The 10,511-nt window shown below is 42.6% G+C and overlaps 1 protein-coding gene across 1 annotated transcript; it reads left to right on the top strand.

Moving 5' to 3' along the window:
- Positions 1-3,269: 3,269 nt before the first annotated feature.
- Positions 3,270-8,803, top strand: LOC120835719 (protein phosphatase 1 regulatory subunit 12B). Its single transcript, XM_040204891.2, has 7 exons — positions 3,270-3,598; positions 6,252-6,268; positions 6,352-6,490; positions 7,275-7,376; positions 7,573-7,620; positions 7,711-7,761; positions 8,422-8,803. Exons 1-7 carry the CDS (start codon positions 3,470-3,472, stop codon positions 8,506-8,508), a joined length of 573 nt encoding a protein of 190 aa, XP_040060825.2. The 5' UTR covers positions 3,270-3,469; the 3' UTR covers positions 8,509-8,803.
- Positions 8,804-10,511: the final 1,708 nt, after the last annotated feature.

Raw genomic sequence — 10,511 nt, forward strand, 5'->3', positions numbered from 1 at the left:
CCGTTGTGCTTGTATTTACTGAAGGTGAGTTCAAATACACTGCAGAGTTACAGTCACTTAACACTATGCAACTATTGACCACTTTGAATCCCTGGGCTAATGTTGAGTTCGGATCTGATGCATGACTCCCGTCAGGTCACACACAAGCCCTTTTTGCAGCCTGTGCTAAATTTAAAGAACATCATTGTGGAGAGAGACTGTGGATCTTTTCTAGTATCCTGTATCTGTGAGTACACAACTGTTGCTGCTATTGTTGGGGCCTTAGATTAAGTTGTCAGCCCAAGGTACTGGGGTTCTTGCCCTGTACACCGCAGTCAGGTAACTTCTGGAACCCAAAGGTAACATGGTGCAGTTTCCTGCCAGCGGTTACACGCCATTGGTTGGTTTGTAAAATGACAGCGGTCCGTGACTTTCAACCTACAAGCTACAACCTGAGCTGCTGTAAATAAGAAGCGGCACCAGACGCAGGAAAGTCAATTTACTCCAATGCTCTGCCTGAGTTTTGAGCTACTTGGTATGTGATTCAGTGATTTAATGTCCTTATCAAATTTGACTTGCATTTCAGAGTGAAATCTTGACATGTTTATTTACCTACAATTAACCAACAATTAATTAACAGTCAATGGGGCAGTTAAATGTCATGCATTCCACACATTCTTTACCTTACTGGATGACTTGCACAGATTGGAGTCAGCCTGGGTTGCTTTTGAATGAAAGTAAATGCATCCGTTGGTAAGCAAGGCTCGCTAATTAGCATCAGCATTCGTTTTCCGTTAGCTCCCGCGGTCGACCGCGCACGCGTGACATGACGTCATCTTTTTAAAAGATTTTTTATCAATGGCAGGCGATCTACTGGCACAGTCGATCGCGATCGACCCATTGGACACTGCTCTAGGCCATGTTCAATAGCCGTGTGGTGGAGTTCGAGGCTGGAGGGCGCAGGGGGCATTTTTCAGCTCCAGCTCAGCGCTGGGTGAAGATGTGGCTGGTTTAACCGGTTCTGTGGTCAGTGCATAGTCCAAGGTTGACAATCAGGTTAGGTCTGTGGAGGCTCTTAATGCTCATTTGCAGGGGGAAGCCTCAGACACCAATGAGCTGAAAGAGTCAAAGTACCTTCATAAAAGATGCACTTCATACAAACCACCAGGAGATGGCTGCAATGAAGTGAGCTCAGTCTGATTTAGCTGCTCCTATGCCTTAATAATACAGTCTACCGAGTTTCCACAGAACAGTTCATTTGTATTTTTTTGTGTATTTTTCATGGAGCTCTTTGCAGGCACACTTTCTTGCAAATCATTTTGCCTGTTTTTGACATAGAAATAACTTTTCATTTTATAAATTTAAATTGACAGCACGATTTCTGATTGTTAGTCAAATATTTAATCTTAGGAAATTAGGAAACTTTAGGAAGGTGTTCATTTCTCAAATGTGAAAATGGATTTACAATCTCTGTTAATGCAGAAGATTACTGCTGGAAATTACAGTTTATGTGAAGTGATTTCAACAAACTTACCGTCACACTTTGATATAATAATTTGAAATGAAATTAACTGTAATATCTGTTTACGCATGATGAAATTAGAGTTTGAGAGTACAAAATGTTTTTTGCAACGTGGCAGAACATGAATGAACTAAATATGTAGTGCTTCTTTCAGTGAAGTCAGGAACAAATAACAAAACGAGGTCAAGTTAATGTAGAACATACCAGGCGTCCCTAAAACCTAAAAAGGAGTTCTATCTGCTGAATGTTAATAACATCATTTTTGTATCTTTAAAATTGTAATGATCTCAAACTGTGGCTAAAATACAGTTAAGAGAAAGAAGAAGGACCAGCTCTCTATGTAGATAACCAGCCGCCATCGGACTCCGGAGCTGTACGTTAAGCTGCAACAGCCGCATCACCATGACAACTGACAAAAATTGCCCTTTTTGTTATTACTATTCATGACCAGTGAAAGACATTCAATGTCAGTTTAACCGACTCATTTTCTGGGAAAAGAATCCCTCTACCTAAAAGAGATTTCTCCTGCATGCGCTCATCAGTCTCACCACAGGAAAGGACATTTTTTAAACTATTCATCTGATTTAATTCTCCCATTAGTTTGCAGCAGGTGCAGGACGGGGATCGCTATGACAACCAACTCGGACTTAGGCTGGAAACAATCAGAAGCAAACTGAGACACGGAAGTGTAGATGTGGTGCGTTATCACACCACCTGAGACCAGGCGTCATGTTGCCAACATTCATGTTTAACATGACGACATCTTTGGTGTGAAACTGTGCAATGTAAGCTACTGTCTTTGAAATATGGGACGCGTTCCATGAGGATTCACTGAACGTGAGCAACCCAGATAGCACTTCCTTTTTAGGAGAATAAATTGCAAACCAATGACCTGTGCTAACATAACGAACGCAACTGTGTCACGTCACATAATCAGAAAGGCATGTTAACTGCTCTTAACTGTCAACACATGCGGCCTGCGGCTGGATCGAATTAAAACAACAGGTCTTACCCTGAACACAGTATATCTGTGGTGCCTCTGACCAACCTGTTCTATTGCGTGCGTGCGCACACACACACACACACACACACACACACACACACACACACACACACACACGTGTTCTTGTCCAACTCACTTCTACTTCCTGTAGCTTTTACCAATTGTTTTCAGTTGAGGAGTTATTACTTTTAACTGTATATTTTCCAGTGGTGGAATGGAAATAAGCACAATTACTCCATTACTGTGCTTAAGTGCATTCTCATGAACAACTGATTTCCTGTTTCCTGCTACTTAATATGTTTACTCACGATGAGTTATTTTACTGTTGGTACTCTGGGCACACTGATGGCTTCTTACTTGTGACAAAGTAGTTTGGTTGTTGTTGTGCAAAATAACTGACTGCTTTGTTCTCTTTACAAAAATGATCTCACTTATGTTTAATGCAAAGGGAGGAACTCTTAGAATAACAACACTGTCCTGCGCAATACACGTGCTCGGATGTATAATGCACACATTATGTGAACGGCTTTCACATTTGTATCCACAGAAACCCCTCGCAAAACATTAAGACTATAGTGCTGCTTTACTTTTGAGATTCTGGGCTGAATGGCCGAGTCCCTCGAGAGTCCTTGTGAACAATGCTGCTGTCAGATCCTTGTGTCCACTCTCTCTCTCACACACACACACACACACACACACACACACACACACACACACACACACACACACACACACACACACACACACACACTTTACAGCCCGCCTACTCCCAAGTCCCCTCACTTCCTCCACAGCTCACATATTCAACATCTCTACCATCACATGAAGATCTCACTTGAACTCACAGAATTTAATACCCGTAGGTGGATTAGAAGTCGATCCTTCCACATTGTTTGAGACTAAAACAGTGGGGGGGGGGAGAAAAAAAAACTTTTCGGAGGTAGCTTGGACCAGATTACATCTGCATGCGGAGGCCACCCGCTTCGAGAGCGATGTCATCTCTACTTTCTTACAGCAAGGAACAGCCGCGCATCCGAAAGTCTCTGTCTGACTCCTCTCCAGCTTCGTCCCCGGCCACCGGCAAGAGCCTGAGGGTAAGGCCGGAGCGTCTTCAATCTATCCCACGTCCATTTGGTTGGAGGAAATGCCGCGGCTGACAAAAGGCAACACCGACGTTAAAGTCAATTCACGGTCAAGCGCGCGCATCTCTTAACCAGCCACAGACGCTGTGTGACACATAACCTGAGAAGTTACGGCGTTGTTTACACAGGACAGCTGTTGGAATGCGACTTTTCATATGTCCTCCAGTTCCTTTTTAGTATTGCAATAATAATTTATTTAATTTATATTAAGCCTCGATCGAGAAAACATGTGTAGAAGCAGGATTTCTCAAGAGATGTAATCAGTGACTTTTCAAGCTTTGCAATTTTATTCATTTATTTGGCAGCTATTAGTGCAAATCATAAACAAACAATTAAAGACTGCGTTGAACCCATTTGCATCTCGGTCCCCTAAGCCACCCCATAATAAAGACGTATCTCTTGTAACACTAATGACGTTCTCCTAATGCCTTGTAATGACTGTCAAATCCATGTCGACGTGCATGAGCACGGAGGAACAAAACGTGTTAAGTGAAACCAAAGAAAAGTTGTAACAAGCCGATAGTCTTATCCGTGCAATCCACTTGGGAAAGATTAATGGAGAAACAGAGAGAGAGAGAGAGAAAGGGAACAGGGGGGGGGTGAAAGAGAGGATGAAGGGGAACAGAGAGGAGGAGGAGGAGGAGGAGGAATAGAGCACTTAGGACTGGCCTGTGGGAACTCAAGACGCAGTATTTATGGATGTTTATCTCTCTGCTGGTCCTACGGGAAGCTCACATTTTCCACTCGGGAATAGCTGGTCAGCAAGCTAGAAGTTCCTCCACTGCTCCAGAAAGGCCGGAGGAGAGCTTAGTGGGAGAGTCGCTTCCACGACACACACACACACACACACACACACACACACACACACACACACACACACACACAAGGGCCCGTGTTTCCATCAGCATCTGTTTATAAGTGCTGTCCCTTAATCTAAACCAGAGCTTTTTCCAAGTACTGTATATCATTAATTGCCGTTTACAGAGCACGTCCAAGTGTCCGGAGAGCGTCTTAAAGGAGCTGACATCAGAGCCTGGGGAAGATCCAGAGACCTTGTTAACGTCTGAGCGGAGGCGTATCGCCGTGTTTACACACACTGTCTGTGACCGAAAGCCCCGTTTCTTCTTACAGTAAATAAATAAATAAACGAATGTGTGACGGTTCACCAGCTCGCTTTTTGATTTAGTGTGACAATTAGGCTCGGGGTCTAAAATAATACACTACAGTGCAGAAAGGAGCCTTGCGTGTTGTTTTAACAGTTGTGTAAGCAGCAACATGTATTTCAGTGCGTCATTATCGTGATATATGCGGGGCTGCATGATGACCTCTTGGTTAACACATATTACATGTCTGGCATTAGCGAATGTAATTAAATGTGAAAGGGACCGTCCTATTAGCTTTTAGTATGATTGATAGCAGAACATTTGAAGATGAAGGGGGCGAGTTCAGCCGGTTCAGAGAGGATATGTTGCAACACTTCTATGTAAAGCGCTAACAAAGTGCTGGTCTACAGCGAGGCTTGTTGTCCTAAGGCAGAGCTAACGTCACTTCTAACGTTAGCGAGTTAACATGCCCGCCATGACAACGCTAACAACGTGATGCTAATTAGCACCAAACGCTGCAACATGCAGCCTCCTTGAAAATGTATTTGTTAAATGCTGAAAGCAAACACAATCCTTCTCAAAATGTTTGCGTACTAACTTATGTATGTAATCAAACCAAAAAGAATCCAAAATAAAAATGTAAGGCGCTTTTCGGACCACATGTTGGCCATCATCATCAAAAGCACTAAATAAGGAGATGTGTTTTGCGGGAATAGCGTTCTATTCCACGGTGGCTCAATAAAACACCTCAATAAAACACTTTATGTTACCTTAATTGCAGTCTTCAGGCTACAATGTGTCTCCTTTTAAAGGAGTCTATATTGCTTTGGTGTTCTGTTCGTCCCCGATGGAGAAACTCTCTCTCCGGAAACCCTGCAACCCTTCAACTTCAGCAAGCAAAAACGAACACATTGCAGAAGCCACTGCCAGATCTATTACCTTTTTTGGATGTGTTTAGTTATCTCTGCTTGTCATTTCAGAGATCACTTCCTCTCTCCTTCTTTGACTCGGCTTGGTATTTCAGGCTGCCATAAACCTTTTCTTGGAAAACTGGAAAAAAGAAAAAAGTCTTTCATGGAGGAATTCCTGCTTGGTCATGTCACTTCAAAAGGACCACAGAGCTTTGCCTTCTAGATCTATTGATCCTGAATGTACATGTTGCATTGTACATGTCATGTCTGTGTGCGTTCCAAGTGCCTGTTTGGGGGGGGGGGGGGGGTGGTACAAAGCACAACCTCGTTTGCGGATTGCTTCATAAATCTCAAATCGTGAGCCGAACAGCCTGTCAAACAAGTGATGAAGTCAAGCTGTGTGACGTTGTTATTCGTGAAGTAACGAGCATCTAGAGGGCCGCTCGTGATGTGGTTGAATGACTTTAATGTTCATGCCGTTGTAACATTTCAGTTGACACTAAGCTAATCAGGAATGTCCTTCTAAAAATAACATTGTGGTTGTTGCATTTTTCTACTTGCCGGTTCTAAAACATTTCTCCTCTCTTTCAGCACGAGACACTGTCTCGGTAAGAAACGCTTATTCACACCATTGATGCACCAAAGACATTCGATATCGCCAGTGTTGAATAATGATACCTGTGTGTTTCAGACTGAGCTCGTCTGGATCCTCGGACGTTTCCAACGACACGTCAACAAACCACGCTGAGTCCTACTTCCTCCGGCGAGAGAACAGACTCTCTGCGAGGAAAAGGGCAGAGGAGGAGTCAGTAAACAATGACTATAAAAAGGCAGGTGATTTGCTTGGTGATAGTACTCGGTGACCGGTGCTTTGGTGCTGAACTAAAGAACAAAATAAATAGACAGTTAACACTTCGAGGATCTGCGTTTAAACCCAAATGAGGGTCTTCCGCAAGATTGTCCACATGGTGCTTTACAGAGGGCTAAAAACACCTGGTGTCAATACACCACAAGATGGCCGAGCTTTAGTCAATTATCCAATGAGAATTTCTGGCCGGCAGGTAGAGGATGTTGCACCGCCGACACAGATTTCAAAATAAAAGTGCACAACAAAGTGTTACGTAAACAAAAAAGTGACTTGTTGTTTAATGAGATGCTCCACAGAAAAAAGTTTTGTGTCCATGATTCCAATTATTTTCATGTAATTTCAGTATCATTGAGTTTTCAGATTGTTAGTATTTTTCCTATTTTTTGACTTTTTATAGACTATCAAGATCTCAAATCAAATGTCATCAACAAGGTCAAGTCCTGGACCTACTTGAACACTTGCATCCACCCCCCTAGACAATCACAGACATTTGGATTTCCCACCACAACACTTCACTTCAAATATACACTTGACACTTTGACAACATACTTATTTCAAGCTCCTATGAAATTGTTTATTGCTTCAATCTACTATAACGCACCATGTTGACTCATGCTCCATGATGAAGATAAATATTAGTTTCATATTAACCGCTAAAACTACCACACAAACCCTCAGCTGTTAAACCTCAATGTTTGCTAGTAGATCAAATGCTTTCTATTTGCTAACACGTTCGTGTCTTGTAGATGTATGAAAAAGCACTCGCCACCAATCAAAGGCTGAAGTCTCGGCTGGAAACGAGTAGACAGGAACTGGCCATGATTCAGGACCAGCTGCAGAGAGCGCAGGTACAGCGCACGCAGTAAATGTTCATATCGGGTAATGTGGTAAATGTGACATGACAGATAGCAGTTGTACAAGAAGTCTTTTTGTTTAACAGTGTCCTATTTGAGACACTGTTATGAAAATGTAGCACCGGCGATGGTACAGCTCAAAGGCTTCATTCTCTAATCTTTTCATAATGACCTTTTATTGATTCCGAAGGGAAGAGCGGGGGATTGTGGCTCGAACGTGCTTGAGGCAGAAAAGAAGGTACAAACTCAGGGCGACACTTTGTATTCACTTTACAGTGTTTGTCTCACCTTGTGCGCTGATGACTTTGTTGCATTTTCCCCTCAAAAGGAAAGTCACATTCTACAAAAGACGATAGCGGACATGGAAGAACAGTTAAAGGTAATTCAGATATTCTACAAATGGTCATTTACATCCATTTAAATGGATCTGATTTTATTTTTTATATTTTCACGAGGGAAAACAAAGAACAATGACATCCAAACCGTGTAAAGTGGAGCGGAGGTGTTAGCTGCGGTGTCTGCGCTGGTTTTGGCTGACATCATATGTCACCACTATGCTCCGCTGCCTGTGGAATGTGTGAGTGTTTTGACTCTGCAGCGAGCGAGGCAAACGTATTCATCCGTAGTCCCAACGCTCGCAGATCGTCTGCTGCGTTTGGCCCAAGAGGATGCAAAACAAAAAAACTCTTGTTATCTGTGAATAAGAGGTCCAAGCAAACACAGGGGGCTGGATGGAGAAAAACAGAGAAGCACTGTTGCTTTGTGTATTTAAATGAGCAAGTCGGTTCCAGTTGTGTTCAGGGATTGTGTTTGTTTGTGTACATGGGCGATCGGTTTGTTCCAAAGGGCCCAGATTCCTTCAGACCAGATAAATCATTCTGGATTGAGGGAAACTAAAGGCAAAATGAGGCTTCAGCAGTCCGTGTTAGACAAACTGAGCCGGTCGTCCAAAGTCACACAAAGGCCTGTTCTTCGTTGCATTTCTCCAAAGATATGTATATTTTACACCTGTGCCCATTGTCTCGCGCTCTTTCTCCAGGTTAAAGGAGAGCTGAAGATGGAAAACCAGCGACTGAAGGACGAGAATGGAGCTTTAATCCGGGTGATCACTAAACTTTCCAAGTGAAATGGGAAACAGGAAAGATAAGCTGGAGAGACACCACAAGCCATTCCCATCCCGGCCTTCGTCTTACCGTTCCTCTGACAGAACGTTAGTTCAGAGTTTTCTAGTAGTGTTGGACACTTTAGTCTGTTGAGTAACTAACATTTGCAGGAAAGAAGACACATTTTACATCGGCTGCGAGAGCTTCATGTCACTGTACTGTATCTAAAGTAGTATTCCATGGCAGAAAATATTTGAGATTTAAATTAATATTGTATATTCATAACATATTTCTACATAAAGGCAAATGCCAACACAACCTTTTTGAGTTTTTCTGTGTCAACATGAGCATTTATAAAACTGCGTCATCATCTCAAAAAGGTCCCTCTGTAAATAAATGAAGAAAAATATTGCAGATTTTTCTACCTTGGTATTAACATCGAAACTGCAATTCATTTTAAGAATAAAGAATAATCTTAAGAAAGAATTTTTCAGGAGCACTGGGAGAGTCTCCGAATCAAGAACTTCACTTAGCATAGAGAGGATTTTCCTCTTCCCCTGCAATAAAATATACTATTAAAAAACGAATTTCATCAAATGTCGTGAAGAGTTTTAAAAAAATGCCTTGCCTCATAACTAAACTGTACAGCCTTTAAAAGTACAGTATCATAAGTAATGAAAATTCACAAAACAAACTCATCTCAAGGGTACATTCAGCAGCTGTTCTGGAGCTGTCAGAAACGAAGACATCTGCTTCATCAGCAGATGTTGAGATGGAAAGAATGAGGTTGTTTTGTCAGCTGTAGTTTACAAGATCGGAAGGGAATTTGGAACCTTGGCTTCCACACGGCTGTCAACATGGCGACAGCCGAGCCGACGGCCCCGGCAGCTAACGCAGCTAATGCTGCTAACGCTATCAATGTTTACCTGAGGGGGAACCAGATGTTGCGCGTTGCGGCAGCCTGAGTGACCTGTGGGGAGCAACGGAGGGAAGTGCACGTAAGGAGCACAATGCCAACCCGGTTCGGTCAACAAAAGCGAAGCAAGCAGAAAAACTGAGACACGTCAACTGCTGTTTTGAATGTCAGTAAGGAACTTTGAACATAAAGTACCAGATGCAAACGTCCCAATGAAATAAAAGGGAATTCCCCATTAGTCGAATTTGATCATCACAAATTATAGCTAATTTTCTTGTAGAAGCACAACTTGGGCCCTAATTAATCTCCTGATTTGAGCCCATTTATAGTGCTGCATTTACGGAAACCTGCCATATCATATTTAAATTGGATTATTATTATAGCAGCGATCATTTGACCAACTGTCTAAAATGTGTTTGCACTTTTCCCATGGAGCAAAAGATGAGTCCCAAAACCAGATTAACACAAACTTCAGTTGAGCATCACAGTTCTGCAACGTTCTGCAGATGTGCCACATTTTGTTTAGTTTGTCATCCATGTTGAGTCGTTCCATTTATGTAACATCAGAGAAGTGGCCATAAAATGTGCCACTCAGCACTCTTCAAAGTAGTTTCCTTTGGCTGAATATGATGCCACCCACTGACCGAAAGCTATAAAGCACCCTCTGGTCCATTTACACACCACACAGGACAAGTCTACTTAAAATGCCTTTATTTCCTATGGTTACACTTTCACAACACACAGATACGCCCTGACCACACCCCATATTTTGGATTTCCTTGAGTAATTCAGTTTTGTGGTCTTTTTGTTCCCCTTGTTTTGCTTCTTTTTTTTTTTTTTGCTGGAAAACATGAATTTTGTATGGAAATAAACCATGCAGATCACATAAAGGCACAACTATTGACACACCTCTACAACAAGACAAAGACAAGCGTCGAGAGAGACGTCCGAGCATTTCCCTTGTCTCTGTTGCTCAGAAAGTGAATGCCAGGATGATGATCGTCAGGTCTTTGGGGGCGTTTCGCACAGGACGACTAAAGAGGAACCGTTATTGAAGCAGCAGGCTGGCAGTATTGCATCGTGAAGGAGGTTCTGCTCTGGTTGGCTTTG

Source organism: Gasterosteus aculeatus, chromosome 17 (genome assembly GCF_964276395.1).
Source record: "Gasterosteus aculeatus chromosome 17, fGasAcu3.hap1.1, whole genome shotgun sequence".
Taxonomy (NCBI): Eukaryota; Metazoa; Chordata; class Actinopteri; order Perciformes; family Gasterosteidae; genus Gasterosteus; species Gasterosteus aculeatus.